Source organism: Blennius ocellaris (genome assembly GCF_963422515.1).
Source record: "Blennius ocellaris genome assembly, chromosome: 20".
Lineage (NCBI taxonomy): Eukaryota > Metazoa > Chordata > Actinopteri > Blenniiformes > Blenniidae > Blennius > Blennius ocellaris.
Window position 1 is genome coordinate 4,392,273 of NC_137669.1, and position 25,111 is coordinate 4,417,383.

At 42.6% G+C, this 25,111-nt stretch overlaps 1 protein-coding gene across 1 annotated transcript in view; it reads left to right on the forward strand.

Moving 5' to 3' along the window:
* Positions 1-25,111, forward strand: part of ctdp1 (CTD (carboxy-terminal domain, RNA polymerase II, polypeptide A) phosphatase, subunit 1) — a gene marked incomplete at its 5' end in the record, with an annotated part of 78,100 nt that overhangs the window by 30,539 nt on the left and 22,450 nt on the right. The window contains one exon of the mRNA XM_080516592.1: positions 6,666-6,856. Within this exon, the coding sequence (XP_080372718.1) occupies positions 6,666-6,856 (191 nt within the window). The remainder of the gene's footprint in view (positions 1-6,665; positions 6,857-25,111) is intronic.

Here is a 25,111-nt window from a genome sequence, read left to right on the forward strand (position 1 = left end):
ACAGCGAGTCTCTTCAGCCGATGTGAGTGAATCTCAACTTGTTCAAGACACTAATAAGTCCGACTCTCAGCCTCCCAGAAAAGTGACGTCTCTTTTCAATCGGCCTCCACCAAGATGATTCAACGTGAATGATCTCGGTGTAAAGCTCTGATATTGCACGACAAAGCTGTCGTATTTGGTTTCTCTTTTTCAACACATTTCACATCAAAAAGAAACCAAGAAGAGCCAAAACTGAAAAAAAAAAAAGAAAAAGAATGATTCCTCTGTTGAATGGTTTTGGAGATGTTCTCAGTATTTCTGAAAACCTTCGATTTCAGCAGTAAATCCAAGCCGCACATTGAAATGTGACGATTTGCCAAAATGTGTCTTTTCTTCAATATTCCAGAGAAACGATTCGCTGCAGGAATGTAAACCGTTTCTTTTTCACCATTTTTCGGCACTTCTTTCTTTCAGAAGCTGAGTGAACTGTGCGAGGGAACGCTTTGATCACTTCCAGCATTTCAATTCAGTTATTATGGGTCTTGTAGTCGAGACGACCTAACCGGAGACGGACCAGAGCGTCCCCAGACCCAGACTGTCGAGACCAACATCTTCATTCTCTGGTCAAATTTACATTTCATTACCCAGAGACCTCAGGTGACTTTTTTTTTTTTTTTAATATCCTGCCCTTTTCTTCACCCACACCTGCAGTACATGCCCTCCTACCACCTTTCACAGATGAAGTCAGTCATTTTGGCAGCGTATAAAGCTTTTTTATTCCCCCCCCCCCGCTCTTCAGTGGGACTTTTGTGATGCAAATTCCCCGCCGTGCCGTTCTCCTCAGTGGAGAGCTCGCAATACAATAAGGCTGCACACACACACAAATCGCTCCCAGATAATAAGTGCTGATGGACAGTGTGGAAATGTGTCGAGCTCCCGCTGTGGCTTTCTGGGAATATTTCAGGTAGGGTTGTGTTTTTTGGGGGGGTGTTTGCGTCTCTGAACTGCACTCATCTCGCCATTATTGTCATTATTGCCTTCGCTGGTTGCAGGTGAGGCTTTTGGAAGAATTGACAGTGAAGCAGAAGCTCGTTTGGCATTTGAATTGCAGAAACTTCACCCAGTAACTAAACTCAAAACTATTAATGATTTACCAGCCTTGCTGGACGTTGACCAAGAACAAAACTACATTTTAACCTTCTTTTATGTGTCAACCTCTAAACCCATGTCTCTACCATGCAATTAGTTATAGTTATAACTAAGTTAATACATTGATTATTTCGAATCGTTACATTGCAGTCAAATACTGCAGTATTTAGATCTGTCACTTGTATTTTCAGAAAAGTTCTTTTTTCTGTTGTTTCCCGCTCTGCGCTTCGTTGTCATGGAAACGGACACCCGAAACGCAACAAAGGTTTTCAATTTTCACTTGGAAAATGGCTTGTAAACAAAGACGAAGTAAAAAACGGGGAAAAGAACAACTATATATGATTTATACTTAAAAAAATATTTTTTATTTATTTTAATTAATTAATTTTTGTTAATATATTTATTTCAGGCGGGAAAAAAAACATGAAAGGAACAGGAAAGCTCCAATTTTGCCTGAAAGGGAGTGGGAAAAAGAAAACTTATCAAAACCCACCCCCGTTTTCAATTCATATTTGCATAATGAACGTCACAGTTACATAATTCATAATTTTTCATTATTTTCATTTCAGTGTGTTTCAAGATGTATGCGTTTTTTTTAACACTCATGCAAAATAACATCAAGTTTCTCCAGAGTGGCTTTAAAAGCAAAATGCCACAAATCCCATAAAAAAAAAACCCACCACAAAACAAACTGTATTAACTACCGGGGTGCTTTTATTTCAGTCCTAAATCATTCAAACATCAGACTTCACATGTTTTCAATTTTTTGGATTCAGGAGGGGACAAAGAAAACACCGCATTTTATTGGCTTTGCTTCATATTTTTGGGACTAAATGGATATAGCTACCCGATTGTTTCCTTTGTGTCGCTCTTCTTGTTAACTGAAGCCTTTTTGTGGTCGTGGCAGTGTTGCTGAAATGCTGCATGAGAGATCCGGACGGGGGAGGGGGAGATGTATCCGCCACATATCCCAATCAATTCAGAAGGGCAACCAAAAAAAAAAAAATCTATTTTTGTAATGATGCTAGCTTGTGATGGTGAAGAAGAGTCTCTACTCGGGGGGGGGGGGGGGGGGGTCTGAAAGTGTCCGGGGGGGTGGAGCTGACCCGTCCTCCGGTCAACGTGACAACGGTGAACGTGGAGCTTGTGATGTGATCAAAAAAAGAAACGGTCTCGTCGTTCTGCTGCGGCACTTTCCATTTCCTCCTTTATAGCATGTTGGCAGAACCAGTAAAACTGTCCAGGTTGCTTGTTATTACTTTATATCGATGCCCCCGTTGAAAGACCATTTCCCTTTTAACATGTGACAAGAATTGCACTGTGAGACTCCCAACCTGACGAGCTGTAAAAGATATTTAGTGCTGAGTAAGACGTTATTGCAGGCGCTTAATCAAAGGCCCATGTAATAGCCACTAATTTTCTTTAAGTTGGCTTCGTCTCGGCTGAAACTCATTGCCGCGGGCAACAGCCATTCACAGCTCTCACAATTACAGCTCCTCCTAATTGCTGGCTTTCATTTAAAAATAATTGAGTGTGGAGTGCTTTTGCAGCGCATGAATCTCCGAACGTGCGAGTTCCACCCCAGGCTGGATTTAAGGTCGAAGTCTCCGCGGTTTGGAAGGGAATTTCCACCAGCCTGGCCGTGGTTTTGTTTTCTCATCGTCTTTCATGTTCTGGTCTTTATCCGCACTGGTACACTTGATGAACAACACATTACGACCCGTCTGACCCGTACAGATGAAAGACTCCAAACAACACAAAGGTTTAAGATTAATTAGGCGCCAAGTGACCAGCTGTTGTTGTTGTTTTTTTGTTTTTTTTTGTCAACGTCTTGGATGTCAAAGACCTGAAGAACTTTAAAAGCTTAGGTGCTTTTTCTGAAGGACGAAAGGATTCAAAGTCTTGAAATGACAAGTCTCCCAATTAGGAACGAAAATGGAGGCCGAAGGCCGGACCAGCTGTGAACCAGCACCACACGCCTGGACAAGTCCAGTTCTCCTCCACGGCCAAGGATCCACACAGATCCGGGACGTCTCCATGACGTACCTTGTTTTACTGCTAATTACTCCCCATCTTGGTGGTCCTTTAGGTTTCTAACCAAATCAGGGATAGAATCTCCCTGAACTTTATTTTGGAAGGCTTTTTTTTTTATTATTTACGTTTGTCTGCAATAGGATCGTCTCAAACAACTTGGATGGAAGTTAAACACCAATGTTTCGAATGAAAAGGCATCGTTTCGGCATTTTCATTTCAGAAAAGTTTTGTCTTTACACAGCAGTACTTTGACTATAATTTCCATTTATCAATGAGACTGTCAAGAATAAAACTGTAAAGTCGCAGGAGAATATCTACTGGGATTCTTCGCACTCTGGAGGCAAACGTTCTTATTGTCCATCTGCTCACATATGTGCAGGCGAAGTGATGACAAAAGCTGCACATGCACAGTAGTAGTGTTTCCGTAAAGTTGCGTTTTGCCCCGTTTATACGAAGATGGAGTCGGAGCGTTTTGAAAAGATTATAGTTTTATACTCATGCAGAAATGGTAATAAACTGTAATTGAGATCCAAAATGGTCGATGTTTCCAATCGCCTCGACAGTGTCTACGTCGACATCCAACATGATTTTTCTCTCCATGTTTTGATTGATCCTGACGTCTTTGTCCAGCGAATATATTTGGACGATGGCTTTTGGGTTTCCTCATCACTCCCTCTGTCTATTAACACAGTGTCTCATAATCTTCGTACACGGTTTTGTATTTAAAGCATAAATTCTCTCAAATTAAACACCAGTTTTCACGTTTAGTTCTGTAAATTCTCAGTGTGGCACATTAAAAAACTTCCTGGATTTGTTGGGTTGAGTGATGAAACAATCAAGTTTCTAATGATTTCTTCAGATGCCCTTGTACTTGTGTTTTCTTCTTCTTTTTTTTTTCTTATATTTATTCTTCTTTTCCTTCTTTACAGTCACCCTCCAAACATAACCGTGACAGTAAACCACTGGCTGGCTTCAAATCGTAAATCTCGCGCAGCGCCCTATTTTCCTTGCGAGCGCCGTTGTTCAGTGACTGAAGCGTTTAGCCAAATATAGATTTTATCCCCTGGAATCACGCTGGTATTAAACTCTGCTGGCAGTGGTGGAATCAGAATTGTGCCTGTAGACCAGGGTTGACGGTGGACGTTACTGCTTCCATTTCTGCCGAGGCGGAGACCCGCCGTCCCGACACGGCGAACCCTCAAAGGGTTTTTAAAAGGCGGCGATCAGAAGCAGATGAGGTGTCTGTCTGATGGGGTCACGCCGTTGTCGTCGTCGGCTGATCTCGTGAAGGGTGTGTTCACGCGGCAACAACACTTTTGCTGCATTGTGTATCCGTTTGCATGACGTCAGTTCTCGGAGCAGCTGAAAACACGGGTTTTCTCCAGTGGCGTCCTTCGGAGTGTCATGACTCCCGGTCCGTATTTTCCTGGGACTTGGTGGAGGTTTTTTTTTTTTTTTTTTTTAAGTCTCATCTTAACAAATTTAAAAGGCCCACCCGGGCACTTTCTGTCTCCTTTCATTAGTCCAGTTGTAAAATGAACGAGGCGGTGAAAAGTGAACGGCAGCAGGCGGGCCTGCAGTCCCAGCAGTGTGATTGTGCGATTGGAGTTACGACGCAGCCATGGGGAGAGACGCAACTTCAACGCTGCTTCTACAGCATGTTTGGGCTCTTGAAGTCGAAACCCTTTGCAGCGTTTGCCTCTCTGGTACAGACGTCGGGCCGGATTAAATTAGACTGTCTTGTCAGACAGAATTAAAGGCGCCTCCCATCTGCTTAGCGGCTCATTTATTACTGATTTATAGCTGCTAATTTGTATTTTCAGTGATAAAAGTCCATTTCAAGCCAGGTTTTTACAAATAACTGTTGAGCGTTCTTCTAATTTCCCGTTTCCGTCCACATGTCGATCTTTTTTTCCTTCCTCTTTGTTCAAGTCTGTTTCGATTTTAATTGCTCATCAGACTTCCTAAAGCTGTGGCAGCTGTCGGAGAAGCAAGGCCTAACGAACTGTTAGTGTTTGCGTTCGGGAAAGATGTTGATTGCGAAGAGCCACGGCATTCTGGACATTCCATCTGGGGGTGGCGGGGGTTTTTTAAATTGTGCTAAAGACAACAAACAAGATCCAGTTCACTGTTATTTATTCGCACCCTGCTTAATTACTCACCTGATTTAATTCCAGATACGAGGCTGTAAGACCTAACAAGTAGGGAGTTTTGGTTATTTGGTCATCCAAATGTGCCATGTGACGACGCCGTCTCCTGCCCCAAGAGAACCCCCCCCACCCCACCCCCACCCCCACCCCCCGCATTAATCCCAGTTTTCCTCGAGCTGCTTCTAATGAATCGACACAGAAGGCTGCACGTTCCTTCTGGCTATATGCATTTCCATCGATCCCAAAGCTGTCGATTGCCTCACCTTTCCTAAATGGTCAGTGGACATCAGCATTATCAATTGTGTGTTGCTAACAGACTGTGGATTGATGAGCTGACTGTTTTGCCTGGAGTGTCTGGCAGCACGTTCGCTTTGGAGCGGTTGTCTTTGTTGTATTTGGCCGAGCGCCGTCTCCTCATGACAAAAATCTGATTTGCTGCTTTTGTTGTCTCATTTCACATTTGGTTCCGTCTGCTCGGGGTTGATAAGGAAAACAAGCCTTGTTAATCATCGTGTTTTCTACTACAACAGCCTCAGATGCAACCTTTGCGCTTCCTTCCAGCCGGCGATGTAGATTTTCTCAGCATCTCAGGAAAGCCTTCAAATCCCCAGCTGGAGTTTGCTTCATTAAAGAGAGCTGGATTGATCTCGATGGTCAAAGTTCAAAGAGAAAGGTCACTGTTGGCTATTAGGTGTTAAGAAATGGGAATACCATTTTTGTGTGGATTACTGGATGGTGGGGGTTTTAAATTTATATTACCAAACCCGGGGGAACGTAGAGCCTTTTAAATCCATGGAATCCATTTGAGTTGGAGGATCTTTATCGTCTTCCTCACCCCTGCAGTGGTTCAAGACCTTAACAGAAACTCTGATACTCTGAACTCAAAGTCAGGAAATCAGACCATTTGAGGCATAAATAACTCAGTTAGGGTTCGTTAGCCGACGAATTCAAATGAAGAACATCGGTATCGCTAAAAAAGGAAAGGAGTGCACCAAGAGAGTTGCATAAAACGTGGCTGGATAGAAGCAATGGCTCAAGTCACTTGTTTTAGTCGTCAGACTGGTCGTGCTTCTTATACTTGTATCTGGAAAAAACCCCAAACATATCTGTCAATACCATCTGTGACCATGAGATGTCACTCTATGACCATAGAATGCTGCTACAGTACCTCGCAAGATTACAGTACAATGAACAATAGTTATTTATGGTAATAACACCACTTTCCAGATGTCATTCGAGGCCCGATGTCGACTTGAAGGGCTTCCTAATGCACGTGGTGCTTTCATGTCGATGCTGAGAGTCACATGTCACCGTCGAATTACCCGCAAAGTTAAAGCTCTGCTTTCTGACTAGGTGGACGACATCTTGGGCGAGGAAAGCGACAACGAGAGCGAGGGCCGGGGCAAGGAAAAGCTGGAGGAAGAGGAGGAGCAGCAGCAGCGAGGAAGCAAGAGGCCGGGAAAGCTGGGCGGTCAGGCGGCGGCCCCGGAGGACGGGCCTCACCCGACATCCACCCAGTCCAGCACGGCCCAGAGCGCCACCAGGTGAGGACCACCATCGCCTGTTTCACTTAAACCACTTGATTTGTCGGATGTATCAAAACACCCTTCACCTGAAGTGTTTACAAGCGTGTATTCCTGTGTTACAAGTGTTGACATTCACTGCTGATCCGCCTCGTTTTGCACAAACGTCTCTTAAGTAAACTCAGATTTCCTTCGACTCGGAAGCCCGTTGAGGATTCGGTGCGTTTTCAGGTCCTGCTCCTCCCGGTGACTATTATCATAACACATCACTTTGTCAGCGAGGCTACGGCCAAGCCAGACTGTCTGGTCGGTCGCCATGGAGACTAATTCCAAACAGGCAGCAGGCATTCGGAGACTTTCTGAACATATGAGAGTCTCTCGTTGGTGAAAGAACAAGTCGATCTGTCAGACCGCCAGGATTCGCTCCCTCGCACCACAAATAATTCCTGGTACACTCGGGAGTGTGGATTATGAATTAATTACGTGACATAACAGGCTGGCCGGGGCTTACGGGGTATCTGCGGCTCCTGATGGGTCGTTCTTTGGGAGACGTGACGGTGATGAAGGCGTCAGAAACATCCATGTCAAGCATTTTGAGACACTGCACATGCAGGGACGTTTGTTAGTACAGATGTTTGTGGCAGCATTTGGATGAAACACGGAGAAACACACCACCTTGTTGGTTTAGCACCTCATGTAGATGAAGTCAGGAAGGGTTCACACTGATTCACTGTTGCATACAAACAGGATCACAGTCAGAACAAGCGACAGCTCGTTTTTAGATGACTTGTCTTGTGAAATTACCCCTGAAACTCTGTTATAGTTTTCCTCTTGACTTGGGCCAACTTCGTACCTTAATTGCAGCAATTTTCTGTAATTTGACACGAGCCTCCTTACCTTTGCAGCCTTGCACTTCCTTAAAAACTAGTTATTTGATACATGGATTATATAATGAACACAAAATATAGTGACAACATAAATAAAACGGATTTGTCGTAGACCAATATCAATATAAAAAATTCTGCTAATACATATGCTTACAAATATATTTATTAAAGCGGGTTTTAAAGACATCCAAGGATGCATAGCAATAACATTATATACTGTATCGATAGAACACATAGCCAAGTGGGGGACGTAGACAATGAAGAGGAGGGGACCTCGCATAGCGCCCTGGGGAACACCGGAGGAAAAAGGGATGTAAAAGAACGTAATGAACTGAGGTGCGTCGTATCGTCCAATGGATGCTAATCTGGAGGAGGATGAAGTGGAACGTGGTGTGAAATGACACTGAATTACATAATTGAACTGAGCGGAAATGTGTTTCACACCCCTGGTCTCATATCTTACAGAATTACGAAATCCAAACCATCCATAGACACGAAAAAAGGCAAAATGCATCTATTGTTTAGTACTGATCGGCACAAACGGAGGAATATCATGTCTGATGGAAGGCCCGGCGGAGATTGAGCCTTTGGTAATTCCCAGGTACGACACTGCGGCATTATTGCCACCTGATGCACAAAGTCGCTTTTACCTCCATTTTAAATACGGCAACTTCAAAGAAAAGCCTTCCGGCGAAATGACCTTGCTGAATAACTTGTCTGAAAGCAGCCGTGTTTCACTTTAAGGTCAATTTAAGACTGACATCAGGCAGAGCTCGGAGCAGAAGTAAGAGCTTTTCTATAGGTGGCCTTGAAAGTAGGAAGGTGGATTTTTGCTCAGCAGAAAAAAGAAAAGAAAAAAATTATCTGAATAGGAGTAATGTGCTTGATTATCCTGCTTGATGGGCGAACAAAAAAAGATTTCTGGCTGCTTGTGGATAAAAAACCTTCGCATTAATTGGCCGATTGGTAGATTGCCATCTGCATCACTTCAATGAGGAAAGTGTCCAAACTTTATTGGAAGTGACATGAAGACTTTTTGACTTGTCGTGTGTGTGAGTTGGAGTTCACTTCACACCTTTATTTCCTCTTCTCCTTTACGTAATAATCACTGCTTTTGTCTTTGAAAGGGAGAAATCTCAGTCGTTGCTGTTTTCGTGTGTCTTTTTTTTCTCTCTCTCTTCAGTTTTATGCATTTTAAAAGTATGAGTTGGTCTCGAGACGCTGGTGTTGAAATACTAAGAATCCAACTGAATTTTCATGAAGTCGCACAACAACCCACATTCTGGATGCAGATTTCTCGTAGTTAATGCTGCGTGAAAACAAAATGCAAGTCAGACATGAGAACTTTTTAGCTTTTGTCATCACAAAATACGTGTTCAGGAAACTGTTGTTTACCTGCTTTTCAAAAACTGCACATGCTCGGAAGAGAAATTACTGAACAGTCGATAAAGATGAAGTCAAAAGTGACCAGAAAATGCGTGTTGATATGTTGGGAGATGAACTTTTCTTCGGATTTTATAGAGATAAGTTGAAGAAAAATGAAGTGAAAGTGATCAGTATTTATTAGTCACTGCGATTTGGGAGCGTTCCAACTACCAACAGGGACAAATCCGTCTGAACAATATGAAACTGGAGATTTACCAGTGGAGCTTTTCACAAACCTCCGACACTTGTCACGAACGCAGTAAAGGTATCTTTGTCTTCTTCTTCACTGATTTGCTTCCTCATTAATATTAAGTTAAAAGCAGTCAGATGTAGACGACCTAACTTATGGGTTATATATCGTTTTATAAAATGTTCTGTCAAAATATAACGTTGCACTCGTTCCCTCAGGTTGAATGTAGTTTTTCAGTGTTGAGGAAGATGTCTGTCATGTTTCATGTTCTACCCAGGAAGAAGTAGTAGCATTAGCATCTGGAGAATCATTGTTGCGGTGGGTTGGAGGAGCTTTTGGTCAGGCCTAAATGTGCGCTATAAAAAAAACTATCTACTATTTCCTTTTTTTTTCTTTTCATTTTATTGTTTATTTCATTCATTTAAAGCAATGCAACAACTGCATTTTGTATGAATGACAAGGAGCAGAAAGAAGTAAAACTTATAGTGTCTGCCCCTTATCAACACAAAATCCTGTACAGTTCAGTTCATTCACATGCAGCGTCTTTTTCCAAGACATCAAACACAAAACACATAAATAAGGTTGATCTGCTCCTCCGCAGTGTCGTATTTCTGTAACATTGACAATTTAACAAGTTTCTTAAACACATCAATGGACTTAGAAGTTTTAATTTTACAATCAAGACGGTTCCACAGACCGACTCCTTCCATTGAGATGCATTTTTCCATTACGGCCGATTGAAAACTGGGTTTTGTAAAAAACCTCAGTTCCTTTCAGTTCGTATCTACTTTTTCTCTTGGCGAATCTGTTTTGCAATTTGTTTGGTAAACTTTCCTGATGAGCTTTAAACATGGTTTTTAGAAGGTTATACTCCACTAAATCTTTAAATTTCAGTGTTTTTAGTTGTATAAATAAAGGATTAGTATGGTCTCTGTAAGCACTTCCACTAGCGACTCAAATCGCTCTTTTCTGTAGAAGAAAAATTGGATTAATGTATGTTTCACAGGCATTTCCCCACACTTCAATGCAATAGGTCAGATATGGAACAATCAATGAGTTGTACAAGAAAAACAAAGCACTCTTCTTTAGAGAATCCACTGTCCAACAGGCCAGAGTTTGACCAGATAATCCAAGCCGTCACTCTTCAGCAGACCAGATACTCTCATCTCAGCCTTTCGGAAAGGAACTAATCTAATTCCACTGCACCTCTTCCTCTACTCTTAGGTTTCCTTTTCTCTCAGTCATGGTTCCGCCTCACTGCCGGGAGAGTCTGAGCTTAAAATTGAAGGTCTTTCCCTCCCGTCTCTGCAAGGTTTCTGTATCCGTGGCCGTTCAGACACGTCAGCCTGTCCGTCACCCGCTCCAACACCTCGAGCCGCTCGCTAATGAGTAAACCCTGCAACGCAGCGTCCGCCGCGTTGTTTACTGGCTGTGGAGAACCTGTGGACGTCGGCCCGGGTCTGTGCGGCGATGCAGAGCAGCGGCATGTGATTGAACAGGCGGGAGGGAGGCTTCGGTTTCACTCTGAAAAAGGACTCAACTCCAGTCTGTTGGTGTTTCCAACAGACAAACTCTGTGTTGCTCACTGATAATGTGAAAAGGTTTTGGGCAGTTTTTCAAAGGAAAACTCAACCTCAGAATAGAACCTAATAAATAAGTTATTGGTGTCGAGGTAATATTTGTGGAGCAATTTGCATCAACCTTGCCTGACCGGCTTAGACTTTCAAATTCTTTTTTATCGTTTCTGAAATTCAGCAACAGATTGAAAATTAGAGGTTTTTGTGGCTCACTGGTACATCGTACATCTTTCTGGCATCTAATTTGTCTAACACAGCCAGAGAAAACTCTTGAACTAATTCTTAGATATTGAGAATATGTATCAGAATACATTGCTTCGGGAAGGGCAATCAGACACAGCAATCAGAAACCAGGGGAAACCAAGGAGCCTGAAACGAGAGACGAGAGTCAGAATCTCAAAATAACACAAGAAACTAAATGTGAACCATGACATTTTATTATTATTTTTTTATTTATTCATTCATTTCAGGCATGTGACATTCAAACACTTTGTGCAATCACATACATAACCAACACCCCCCCCACCCCCCCCCCCACACACACACATAATTAAATTATAGCTTGTGAAAATATAGTTCTACAAAATATATAATTCTACGTTTAAGTAGACCCACGCATACTTATCACATACTTATACGCACCTCGTATAGCTGATTAACATGCTTGAAAAGATGGAGGCAGAAATAAACTCCCCTTGTCCACTATTTTATAATTATCTATCTCGTTAGTAATATATATGTAAATATAACAGTAAGAACGTTATCTAATATAGACTTGTGTAGTCACACACACACACACACACACACACAATGTACACACGCTTACATCTTTACAACAGACATACATATAGATGTATATATAATCCCAAATTTCAAGTTTGTATTCATACACATTGATAGAAGCAGTGCTCCCTTTCCCAATACGCCTGTTCACGCCCAGACCCAATGTAAACAATAAGAAGCTTAATAATAATAAAGGAATAAAGGAGTGATCACCAATAGAAGGTCGTGTCCAAACGTGTTCACCTCACTCTGCCAGGCTGCGTTGACTTTCTCTCAGGATATATATATATATATATATATCTATATGGTACAAAGCAAAGTAGGCATACATCTGTTGCTAAGAAACCCCGGGACTGTTTTGTGCTCCTGCCTCTCATTCTTCCTCCCGTCTGAAGCGAAAACAACGCCGCTGCTCCTCTCGCTGCCCGTTTCCACCGCGAACACCAAAACTCTAATTTTAGTCGACCACGCAGCGGGCGAAGAGCAACTTCCTGTTTTGTCTCCCCTCTTGGTTGAGAGGTTTCCCACTGAGCCGGGGGGGGGGGGGGGGGGGGGTGACACCCAGAGTGCCAGTATAAAGCCATCTGCTTTTGAAGAGATGAAGAAGTACCGTGTGTACTGAGAGAAAACCGTCTGTTTGAGGTAAATCAATGAACTCCATGTCGATACACATGTATTAAATATGGGGAAGCAACGGATGGTGATGTTATGACTGCAGGACGAGATGCGTCGTCATCATTATGAAGCAGAATTGGAAAAATGGCCCCTGTAAATCAATTGATATGCTACATACATGCACCAGCCAGCTCATGAAGTTCCCACCATCACATCATTCCCCTCACTGAAAAACAGATCAAAGATTTACTGGCCCCCCGGGCTAATGATCCGGCCAAAGGAAAATAATGTACTTTATCTCATTCTATGAATGATTTAGTCATTTTATACATAATGCATGCAGCACTTCCTCTGAGATTAGCGATTTTTCTCAGTTTATGTAGATTATTTACATAAATATGCAAACTATATAGTTGCATATCAAGTCTAGAAATTAATGGATTGTGAAAAATAGTTCACAGAGGAACCAGAGTCAATATCCTTTTATGGGATATTATCATTGTTTGCTTCAAAAGGAGGGCGATGATTGATGCTTTCAAATGTTTAAATCTCCTTAACATTTCGATATACAGTAGAACCTGGACGCTCTGTACTGGGCGGACCCGTCGCTGTGCACGGACACATATGTAACTGTTAACACACCTTAATTAGCAGAAAACCTGCCCAATGTGGACAACGGACAGGTTTTCCTGGCCAATTTCAAGCTGAGTGACACTAAAGGCCAATCCCAATTCTACCCCTTTGCCCTACCCCTTTGAACTGCGCGTTCACGAGAGTCTGAGGGGTGTCCCATTTCACTATTGCGCAGAGGCGGAGGGGTGAGGAGAAGGGCTATTCACCCCTTGAAACGGAGCGTTTACAGATGCACACTCTAAACAGAGGGGTATGAGGACATGGATTCGCATTTCACATATATACGCTTCAAAAGTTATATAAACCTGCTGTGTTTTATTCTAGTAAGAACAGCAGTAGCGCTGCTGTATGTAGCTTCCGTGTGTATTTGTTTCATAGAGACTGTGTTTATAACATTTTATTATTACACTGTAGAGTTCCAAAGTCTTCTAATATGGGTGTTTTGAAAACCGGGAGCCCTGAGCAAACAAGCAAGCTCCTCCGCTTTCACATGGTGAATGAGGAAATATTTCTGAAGTCCAAATACGGCGCAAAAACTGAAGTAATCCACGCCTCCGTCTATTTTCTTCACCTTGATGTGGAAACAAAGCAGCCAAGCTGCTGCAACACGCTGAATTTGGGACGGCAGGACGATGCTCCTGCAGGAAAATCAACAAACATCCGTGGCTCAGCTCTGCTGATATAACGGCGCCATATTATGATGTCAAAACTGTGAGACGGAGTGAGAGGGGGCGGGGCTGAGCAGAGGGAGAGGGGGCGGGGCTGAGCAGAGGGAGAGGGGCGGGGCTGAACAGAGGGAGAGGGGCGTGGCTGAGCAGAGGGAGAGGGGGGTCCCAAATCTAAGAGCTGAAACTGCCTTTGCCCTCGTTTTGGAGGCGGAGGGCTAAGGGGTAGGGGTAGGGGGTACAAAATTGAATTGGGATTGGGCCTAAGACAGCCAAAATACTTTGGCTGGACCTGATTATTGGTTATTCAGGCTGCTGTGGTAAATTTCCATCTTTGCGTTACACTCATATTTTGTGCATATACTCTCGTAATGGACCTCGTGAACCCGTCTTATGAAAGCTATCACAATCTTCTCTATTTCCAAAACTAGCAAAGACTTTCTCACTCTCTTTCCAGCAAAAGTCTTATCTAATGAGAACCAAACGCTGTTTTTCTCAATGTCAAGGTGAACTCCTTGTTGCTGAAAATTCAACAGTCCTATTGTGCCCCCCCCCTCCTCCTACTCACTGGTGAAGACACACAGATGCAAGTTGTGAGTCGCACACTCTATCCTGCAGACATCCGACTGCACTCTGCGTGATCCTGTGCCTTTGGGACCCCATAATAAAATACTCCTGACAGAAAAACCTTGTTTTAACGCTTTATTCCAAGCAGCACCGACAAAAACAACAAAAATACCCACGACAAAGACGTCGTGGTGTCAGGAGATTAGTTTTGACATCTGAATCATCACTGCCTCCTGTAGCGCAATGCTGCTCCGTGAAACTCCTCGCCGTTGGTTTCACTTTCCCTTTACAGCAGAGAACATCAGGCCCGTCATTTACAGCAGAGAACATCAGGCCCGTCATTTACAGCAGAGAACATCAGGCCCGTCATTTACAGCAGAGAACATCAGGCCCGTCATTTACAGCAGAGAACATCAGGCCCGTGGGCCAAAACCCACCGTCACAGGCTCTCATCTGGTCCAACAAACCACCAAGCTTATACAGGATTTATACACGTTATTTTAACAATTTCATTGTATTTTGCACCAGAATGTTTCATTAAAATTGACTTTATGTTGAGATTATAATCATTTTCAGCACCAGTTCTTGTAAAAATATCGACATTTCATTCTATACTCTGTGAAAACAAAAAAGAAAAACTTTGAAGTGTCAATTTAAAGGTTATTTTAGCAATATTTTACCAGTCTGGTCACTCAGGATGAAACTGGACTGTATGTGGTCCCTGAAGTTCATTAAATCTTATTTAATAATTAATTTGTGTACATCTTATATACACGTGTGTGTATATATATGTATTCGCCTTGTATTGGTTCAGGTATGTGCTTTTAAATAATCATAACATATGTGGTGTTTGGTTCGTTCAATATCAACTGGCCCTACAATTTGTCCTTGTGCCAAGAGAGACATTGTCTTCAGGGGACACTTGCCCTTGGATAGTATGGCGTCCCTACGTCACAGGTTTTACTGTATATATTTGCAATCAATGTTGTCAGTGCAACATTCCTGTCTTTGTTCCTCGTGTGCTGAAGGACGATTTAGTACGGCCATGGTGTGCGAGCACTGGAGCAGCATTTCAGAAAGGTTTTCCTTTTACCCCGGTTTCCATGGAGACGAAGTCGTATCGCAAAAGTTCCATCTTGGGAGCCGTTTTAGGAGCCGAGCACCGTTGTTGTGTAAAAGGACGCCCAGAATGGAACGGAAGTTTTCCATTTTCACTGCTTTCCGCTCCTATTTTCCATTAAAAAAAAAAAAAAAAAAAAAAAGTGAAATATTGAAAATAACTAAATAGTTGCACTACTGCTACACTTTGTAATCGGAAATGTATTGTTGTAAGACTCTTTACATTGGAAAAGGTCGTAATGTTATCGACTGTTTTACGTTCACTCTGATTCCCGTCCCTTAAAAGAACCAGTGCTTTTGGGACGTGTGTTTTTGTTCCACGCAACCTCGTCACTGATCTGCTCTCAGCCTTAACCGCCTCCCTTACCGTCTCCTTTAATTAAGTGTGTGGCAAAAGTAAGCGTTTACTCATCACACTCAATCGAAATCATCCTTGATCCAACTTAACCCCGACTGTCTTAACTCCGCGTCTCCGTATTGAGTTTTTCAGCGAAGCCTTATTGCTTGAAGAAATGAGTCGGGAACTCCAGCGAGCCGAACAGAGAGTATTCCATTGACTTGTTTTGTTTTTTGTTTTTTGTTTTCAATTTAAAATGGATTGCTTCTATATCTTCACATCCAGGTGCTTCTAAAACAGGAAACACGAGTCCACGAATGTCGACACCGACGCCCCGTTTTCAAGTGAAAATATGGAAAATCCTTTGTTCTGTTTCGGGTGTCTGTTGAGAAAACGCTCCAAGTCGTTGTCATGTAGACGCTAAAAACACTGCGACTACTAAATGCTTCTGCCCATTTTCACAGAAATGGACGTTAATTATGTTCAAAACGTGGCCGTGTAAATGTGTGAAACTTCTCTGGAGTGAAAGTGCAAAAACAATGTGTTTTCATAAGAATTTTCACGTAAACGCGGTCTTGGAAAGGAACACAATCTATCACCGTTTGTGCATCTGATCTCACCACTGCCCCCCCGTGGCCACCGGCGGTATTACGGCAGTGGGTTTGTATCCGTGAGCTCCCAAGAATCAGAAATACAGACAAAATGAACGCAGAATAAGTAAAGTCCTTCCCAGATATTTGCAGTTCTAAAACAACCCAAAAGCATTTTTTTTTCCCTTCCTTCAGACACAACAATGGCATTTCCGTAACGAGCTGCACGTTCAAGTACTCGGCGCAGGGAGAAAAAGGAAACGTTGCTCCACGATGCCACATTAGAGCAACGTTGCGTATCAGTTTCATCACGTTCAGTTTGTGAGCTGCCGGTTCCTTTATCGCCGGTCTCTAACAGCGAGGGCCTGTTCGTTGATGAGGCGTTGAGACGAGGCACGTTCAGGTTCCCTTCCGGCTCCGTCTGTCACGCCACCGTTTCCTCCCTCATTACTGTGACTGACGCGCTTCGCCTTTCTCAACTTTCTTCCTCTACTGGTCGCAACCCGAAGAGAAACTCTCCAAGTCAATTAGCATGATTTTGTTCTTAAGAGACTCTGATGAAGGGGGAGTTAGTCATCGTGCTCTTCACATCTGTGGAAGATGTGCTTTTTTTTTTTTCTTCCTTCTTCTTTTCTCTTGTTTTACCTCGTGCTGCTCCCGTCTGTTTAATCTGACGGCGGTGAGCTCGGACGCAAATGGATTTTCCCGCCAGGTGATTAGAGAGTGAAGTTCTGGGCCAATGTTTCATTCATATGCTATCAGTTTCTTTGAATCACAGTTGATTAACGTATTTTATGATCCCAGTTTACCTGTGGATCCTTTATTGTCAAGGTACGTTGTTCTGTTTTTGTTTAGTTTTTTTTCACATCCTAAATAGTAGCAGGGTTCCCATTTAATTAATTAGCTTTGTAATTCATGACTTAATCGTCACACTTTAATTCCATTTCTGTATTTGATGCTTTAGTGACATTAATCATTGAACAGATTTGCAGTGCTAAACGCGTTTAGCATTGACGTGAAAGCAAAGACTAAATAATTCTGTTTTTTCAAATGTGATTTCAAGTGAAAACACAAAACTTTTGTTCAATAAAAACAGCACCTACTAGTGGCCCGACAGGAAAACTACATTGTTGTCATTCAGAGTAGCACATGATGGTATTACACTGCGGAAAAAATAACAGCTTTCAAAAACTTAATAGATTTGTTGAATGTTGCAAAGTAATCACGTAGAGAATACATTGGATCCACCAAACATTTAAAATATTGTAACTTCAATTAATATTTGGACGACGTAGAAAGTTGGCACCTCAAACCAAACTTCATTAATTAAAGTGTTTTTTTTAACTTTGTGATTCACGTCACGTCTGCACATTTTTAGAGGAGCTCACCTTTCAGCGCAGTTCTCAAACTTTCATTAAGCGTCTTTTCCGTCTCTCGCCGGGAACTCGGTCCTTCTGGTTCGGGAATTTATTACATCACGCCTTCCTCTGTCGCCGCGGTTGGGCCCGTCGCGTTATCGCGTCTCCTCACTTTTAATTTCCTGCCTGTCGAGGTGACAGGCGTTCGCTCAGGTGGCCCGTCCCCGCCTCGCCCCCGCGCTCTGTCGCTATTTCCCAGGCAAAATGGAAGTGTTGGAAGTTTCCAGCTCGAGCGAGCACGTTATTACAACACGGCCTCCAACCGAGGCAAACGGGCCGTGAAGTTTTCCATTTCCTCTCGGCTTATCGGACAGAAGAAATGCTGAATGTGTTTTGTTGGAGGACTTTGAGACTCGGGGAAACGTTGTGACTCGCCGTGTTCGTACAGTATTTGTGGTTCCTCTGGTTCGGTAAATCTCCTTTGTGCTGTTCTTTTTTTTTTTTTTTTTTTTTTAACAGTCTCTGACTGAGAGGAGATGAGAGACAAAGTGATGCATCCAGTTCTTATATAACTGCTCATTAAAGCTGGTTGAAGTTGAATGTCAATCTCCAGAGGAGCTGGAAGGACAAGAAATACTTTCAAATGGCTCATTTAAAGATCAAATGTGGTCAGAGTTTGGATGTTTTGTATTAAATATTCCCTCCATCGGCAGGAAAAACTTTCAAAATGGTCATGGCTTTGAAAATAGTTCAGCATTATAAATACTGTCACCAATCAGACGGTTGAAAGAAAAAGAAGACGGTGTCTTCCTGTGTTTCATGAAGATTAAATTCAAAGTGAAGAGCATGAACAGAAGCTTGACTTTGAACAAAGCCAACTGGATCTGTTGATACGTGCCAGTTATACAATGTACTGTATATTATAGTTTTTATTTTCCTTTAGAGAGGAAACTCATGATATAATAAAAATAAAGCCTAACGATATACAACTTTAGTGCAAATTGAACCATGTTAGTTTTTCATTTTCAGTATCTAGAAATGATCCAATAGTTGCTGGTAAATCAAAGGGAAATCAAAAGAAACTTGCTAACTTGCTTTAAAAAGCAAAAAATCAAACTACAGTTCGGCCATTCGGTGGTAACGTTGTAATCCATCCTCACATATTTCTTCCACTGACAGGAAATCCTGAAATCCTTGTATTGTGTATAGCGTACGGTTTCCTTTACCTTGCTGGATAAAAATCAACCAAAAAAAAAAAAATGTTCCAGCTTTGAACTGGAAACCACGATGATCGATATTTTATCAAGTTTGATTAAAATGATTACGTTAAAAACAACAACAGCAACATGTTCCTACCAGAGCGACAATCAACTCAATATTAAAATAAAACACTGTAAATGTGACATTTTGACACTTGATTACTGATTCAGTTGTTTTGTAATGATTTGAATCAAATATACTAAAATATTGCAAGACAACTTTGGTTTTTACACCAAGTTACTTCTACCCTGCAACTTTCCTCCAAAGCATTTAGTTTATTTGATCAACTGACGCTTTGCACAGTTTTCACTTGGTTATATTGTATTTAGTTATTTTTGTGCATAATATGCCATTTCAGGACAGAGAGCACAAGTCATGTGAGATCTGACCTTCAGTGGTTCTGATTGGTTCCTTGGGCTAAACTTCACTTTGAACATGTATGTCATACAAACAGTATATTTCCAACATGGGAAACTGGCCGTTGGTCTGCCACTGCATTACACATGAATGAAGCGTCCAAACGGCCACCCTCATTTTTTCTCAGTCGTCTTCTTATGCACTGCAAACTTTTTGAATTGGACTCCACCTATGCTGACGACACTCTGCTCTACCAGCCACTGGGGAATTCCTCACGCCGGAGCGTCTTATTCATTGAACGTTATTGAAGGAAGCCCAGCAGGGTTCTCCGCTCACGGCTCCCCCTGAGACCGACTCTATGAATAGCCAGATGTTAGGAGGGGCTTATTCCTGTAGATTACTCGACCTTTGGATCACTGACGTCAGCGTGACGGACCTCCGGGCTCTTCGACAAGCCTTTGATGACTTCTGTTAATAGATCCAGCTTTCTTCTCTCTGGGCAGCTGCCACAGAACTTCACTCAGAGTGAAATATTCTCTCTTTTTAGAGTACGCTTCAAAACGTCAACGTTGATCGGTTTAGTTGTTGAGATGTGTCACGCAATGCCACAGACTTTTGATTTGTTTCAAGATCTTTGTTGGTATGGCGAAAACATCGTGCTTTTAATTACTTCAGTCGCATCGTGAATTCCTGCAGAAAAGCGGCAGCCCTTCATGGGATGTACAAATATTAGTCAACTAAGGTCATTTTAAATGTTTGATGGCTGCTTCTTAATGTCGCTGCTGGAGTTTTGGCATATATTTTAAAAAAAGGCTGTACAATATATTGCGAATTTATTGTTTTTATCGCAAGTTTATTTATCGCAATATCAGGATGCACACTTTCCTCAATTATATAAATATTAACCTGCAAAAAATGTCACGATATTCTTGGCATTGCAATAGTGCTGTGCATTATTATGTTGTACATTTATTATTATTGGAATACTAACATGCACAGTAAATTGCTAAATTAATATTGCAACATCAGCATGCACAGTATTCACAAATATCCTTTTCACACTCCTCAGCCAATAAAAACACGGCGTTGATGAAAAGCCACTCAAGTGGAAGACTTAAAGCACTGATGTGACACAGTTGGCTGCAGCTGCCTTGCTTGCACATTTCTTCACTTTGCGCGTTGAAAGTGAGCGTCCTTCCCTTCCCGTCCGTCGATATTAATATTTCACTGCGTGGTTTCTGCCTGGGCGGATTAAAGAAAAGTTGTTGTTTCTTTTGTGCACACGGGACAATTTTTGAGAGGTCGTGTCGAGCCAGCCACTCGTAAATTCATGGGTTTGTGCAGGCGGCGCCCGGGGCTGCGTTCGGGTGAGGCGTTGTTCTGCGGCACTCTGGGAAATCCTTCACACAATGGTTCACGTTCACCTCTTCCTCGGCGGGGGTCTTTTTGGTGACGCAGCAATAAGCCCAAGGTACATTTCTGAAATGGGTTCGACCATAAAGGGCCAGCGAGGGTGAGCTCCGGGGAGCGCAGTTGTACTCGGCCTCGGCGAAAGACTAATCGGATTCCCTACCGGGAAGTTTGTGCTGATGAAGCACAACTCGTGATCCTCAAGGTGTGGATGAATTATTTAACCATCGAGTTTTAACCTAAAGGGGGGAACCTTATTCATTCCTTAAGTAGTCATGAGGTTTCTTGCATCCTGTCACGTTCTCAAAGGTACCAAAGTGTTTTGGAGATTGCTGCTATGCTCAGTGTTTTTAGAGGACAGTTTAGTTTGCACCCTTTTTAAATCCCAGGCAGTTTACATCCCTGCGTAAACATGGAAAACTCAACTTCCATCCACGGTGTGGAGAAAGTTTAAAGTGCTTCCAGACGTTGCCGTCGCAAAGAGGGAGGAGCTGACCGTAGTCTTGACAACATTCATTCGTCTAGCTCAGGGGTCGGCAACCTTTAATGCTCAAAGAGCCATTTGGTCCCGTTTCCTACTGAACACAACACCCAGAGAGCCGCACACGTTTTATTTTGACAGTCCCACAGGAAGACCATGCCAGGAGGACACGACACACAAAACCTTCTTCACTGCTGGTTGACAACTTACAACTAATAAACTAAACTACATGAACTAAGCAACAAAAACACAATTATTAGCAACACTACAAACCTAACATAACCCCCAATAATTACATTTAAAACACGACAAACAGAAACTCCCACAATGCATTGCAGCTCTCAGGTCCTTTATTGCTACACATTATTAAAATGGAAGATAAATGTGGGAGATGTGGATTGTTAGAACCATGAGTGTGAGTGTTGTGTCTTTAATGTCCTGTAGTTGTTGTGTAATTCACTAGAATGTTCCGTCACTCTCAACAAGTCTGTAATGAACCTCCTGGAACTGTCGGCGCTCTGCAGCGCAGCAGTTTTACTGTGAAAGGTACAGGAAGCTCCCAGCTTCAGACACCAGTTGAGCCGCTGTCATGACCTGCAGCTGCAATTCTACGTTCTTCATGCCATTATTGTTGTAATGACGTTACATCGCTGCGTTGTTCACGACCCTACATTGTACCACTCTTTGTAGCGGGACTGCGTTCTGGGTGGCCTTGCCTCCTTACGTCCCTCTCTGGGTGGCCTTGCCTCCTTACGTCCCTCCAGGATGAACTGCAGTGGGACGGAGGCTCAAGGAGCCGCAGTGGAGGGAGCAAAGAGCCGCGGGTTGCCGACCCCTGATCTAGAATGACCATTACAGAAACAACTCATTATGTTTTATGTTCCACAAATCTGGATTCTCTCTCGCTTTGACTGAGCCGCATTTCGCTTTTTCTTGTGCTCTCTTCCACGGTTTTTCTTCCAGTTGACCCTTTTCCCACAAAATGTGTTTGGAAAAGCAGCATTTATTAGAAATACTTTCACACTTGTACTGTAAAAGCATCACTTTTTTGTTAAAAACTGCCCAAAATGACCCACGGTGCAGCTCCAGCTCCAGCCAGGACGATTGCCCTTCTTTTTATTCGTGTTGAAATAAACCACAAATCTCCATGACAAAAGCGGGGATAATCATCACCGCGTGAAACTGAAGCTATTGTTTTTTCCGGAGAAATGAGTTGGCACAAATCTGTTCAAACTTTCCACTGCAGTTTTTTTGTCACAAATTTGCATGGCTACCAGTCGGCACAGCCGCTACTCAAAACATTTGCTTCCACTCATTTAGCATTTCCATTTATTTCCCCATCACACCCCCATTGTGCTAAATACTTCATTGTGTGTGTGTTTTTTTTTTTCTTTGAACAAGCTTGGAAACCTGAAACCAAACCACCTCCACAGCCTGGTACAAAGAACCTCAAACACTGCGGATCGATTGAATTCTGCCAAAGCATTCAGACTGTAACAGGTGTCGGAGCAGCTTTTTCTCACAACACACAATTGAAATTTTAAGTAATTTCGATTTCTCATATTACATTTGAAAGTTTCTTCATTGGGAACAATGTGGAGTCACTATTCTGGAAGTGCATCGTGGCTCGTCAGCTCATCGGTTAAATATCAGACTCGCATATAGAGTTGGGGTTTGATATATATTTGTGTGTGTATAGATATAAAGAGGGTCTTCAAACGTACTATAAGCCGCTACTTTTTCCACACGCTATGAACCCTGCGCCTTAAACAATGACTAATTTAGGGATTTTTAAGTGTAACCGAGCTTCACGCCACGATACATGGGTGATGCGTTCAAGTGCATCACGTAAGTCCAATCTTTCAGTTTTTCTTTTTAAATTTTGTGCATGCGCCTTATATTCAGGTGTGCTCAATACTCCAGAAATTACTGTGTGTGTGTGTATGTATGTATATATATATATATATATATCTCAAAGAGTGCCTTCCTCTCACTATAGTTGAAAAAATTTAGAAAACAAGAAAGAATGCTGATGAGTTTCTGCCACATCACATAAAACCTCTAGATTTATGGCGACGAAGCAGAAATGACACAAAAGGAAACCTGCTCAGTAAGTTTTCTAGAAGCGGGTCATGTGTCATTGCAGATGGTGTGATTCCGGCTGGCGCTCCGGGTCTATTAGCGGCTGCGTGATGCAGCACACCTTGATGAATGGGAGCTGCACTGAGAAAGTCATTAATTCTGCTCTGTATCTAACTTGGAATAACCGTTCCCTCTTTCTCGCCCCGGCGCCACATCCCCGCTTCCATTTGTCAGCGCGCTCCCGCTGCCATTGTGTTGGCCACGCCAGGGAATCGCAGGAAAACTGTGTGTCCACCCAGATTCATTACAGTAAAATTGCTTGTAATATCGGGGCTGTTTGTGAGGAGCATGAAGAAAATCACACACTTCCGAGGGAATGATTGTTCTTTTCCTGTTACACATTGACCACCTCTGCCGACTCCAGGAAGAATCACCGGTTGGTTGATGAACCTGTTCGGAGTTTTGTTTGTTCTTGCAGTACGAGACAGGAAGCAGCATAAAATTGCTCGTCCGTTCACTTGTTTCAGCGTCAAGTCCTCGTAATTCCACAGATGTCAGTCGACAGAGCTTTTGTTCTTTCTGTGATAAAGTGCACATTTTCCTCGGGGCGGGAAGGAAATGCTTCTCTTATTCGTTCTCTGGCAGCTCCAGACGTCGGCCGTCCAACCGGGATGATGAAACTATTTTGGCTGTGATTGCGGCTCAGTCCCGTCTGGCTGTTTCATTACAGGAGCCACCAAATCCATTTTTGCCTCAGTCAGAAACAGATGATTCTTTTGAAGAAGGGAGAAAAAAAAAGAGACGAAAAGAAAAGTTTTAACTGCATTTTCCGATGGTTTGGCCGGTGACGTCAGCGTTCTGGACGCGTCTGCCAACCCGGCCAGTCTGTGATGCTTTATGCAAACGAACCACAGGGAGAAGAGAGGCAGAAGATCTGACGGTCTCCACTGGACACAGATCGTTCTTGTTTTCTGTTTTGGAAACGGTTTATGTTCCACTCAGGAGGAATTATGCATGTCTATGGATAAAAAAAACCAACAAACTCCTCTCACGGGAACTGTAGAGAAGATCAAGTTTACCAAGGAAATGTTGGTTTATCTAAACTTTTGACAGAAGAATCTGACAGTCCTCCGGGTGAAACGTCAGATTCTGACTTCTTTTTTCATGATATAGAAGCTCTCATAGCTCTCAATATGGAAAATGCCAAATCTCAGACGACATCTCGTTTAATATCAAACATTGAATTCCATATCTATTCTTATCGCGATATCCTATATCTAAGCAGAAATCTGCTCTGATGTCCCAGTGACCATAATCTGACTATATCTGTTCATATGTAATTGTAGATCAGAATACTCGAGCACCAAACTTGGAGATGGAGCAACGTCATCATTTTCCCATTTTACACTGATGTCATCGTCATAGTTGGAAATCCAAAATATTAAAACTCATATCACACGTGTCGGATTATGTTTTGTCTTTTGTCACAATATGCAAAATGTCAGACTATCTTTAGTCTTCCGTCAGGATATTTAAAAGATGAGCACTGAAGTGCTTATCCTAAAGCCCAACATGTAAGACTGGCAAATTACCTTTATATGGTAATATCCTGTCATGCTGTTTGAATAAAAAGACAAAGTCTAGTTATGTGCAGTATCTTAACAAGGTGTGACTGTTTTCAACATGTGGGATGAGACATTCAGTCTTATATCATGATAGATTCTCATTTCTGTATATAGAAAGTCTAGAACGAAGGCAAGTTTCACAAACTGTGGGACAATATTTAGTGTTCTGTCATGATTGAGTGAGCCACAGCGCCCCCAAAGGCCGGGCCCATGTACTGCATTCCCTGAAGTCTCACGTTGAGTCGTCTTCATCGTGTCGTGTGGACGAATTTTTTTGGGGAAAAAGATGATTTCGTCTCGTGTGGACAGAGTCGG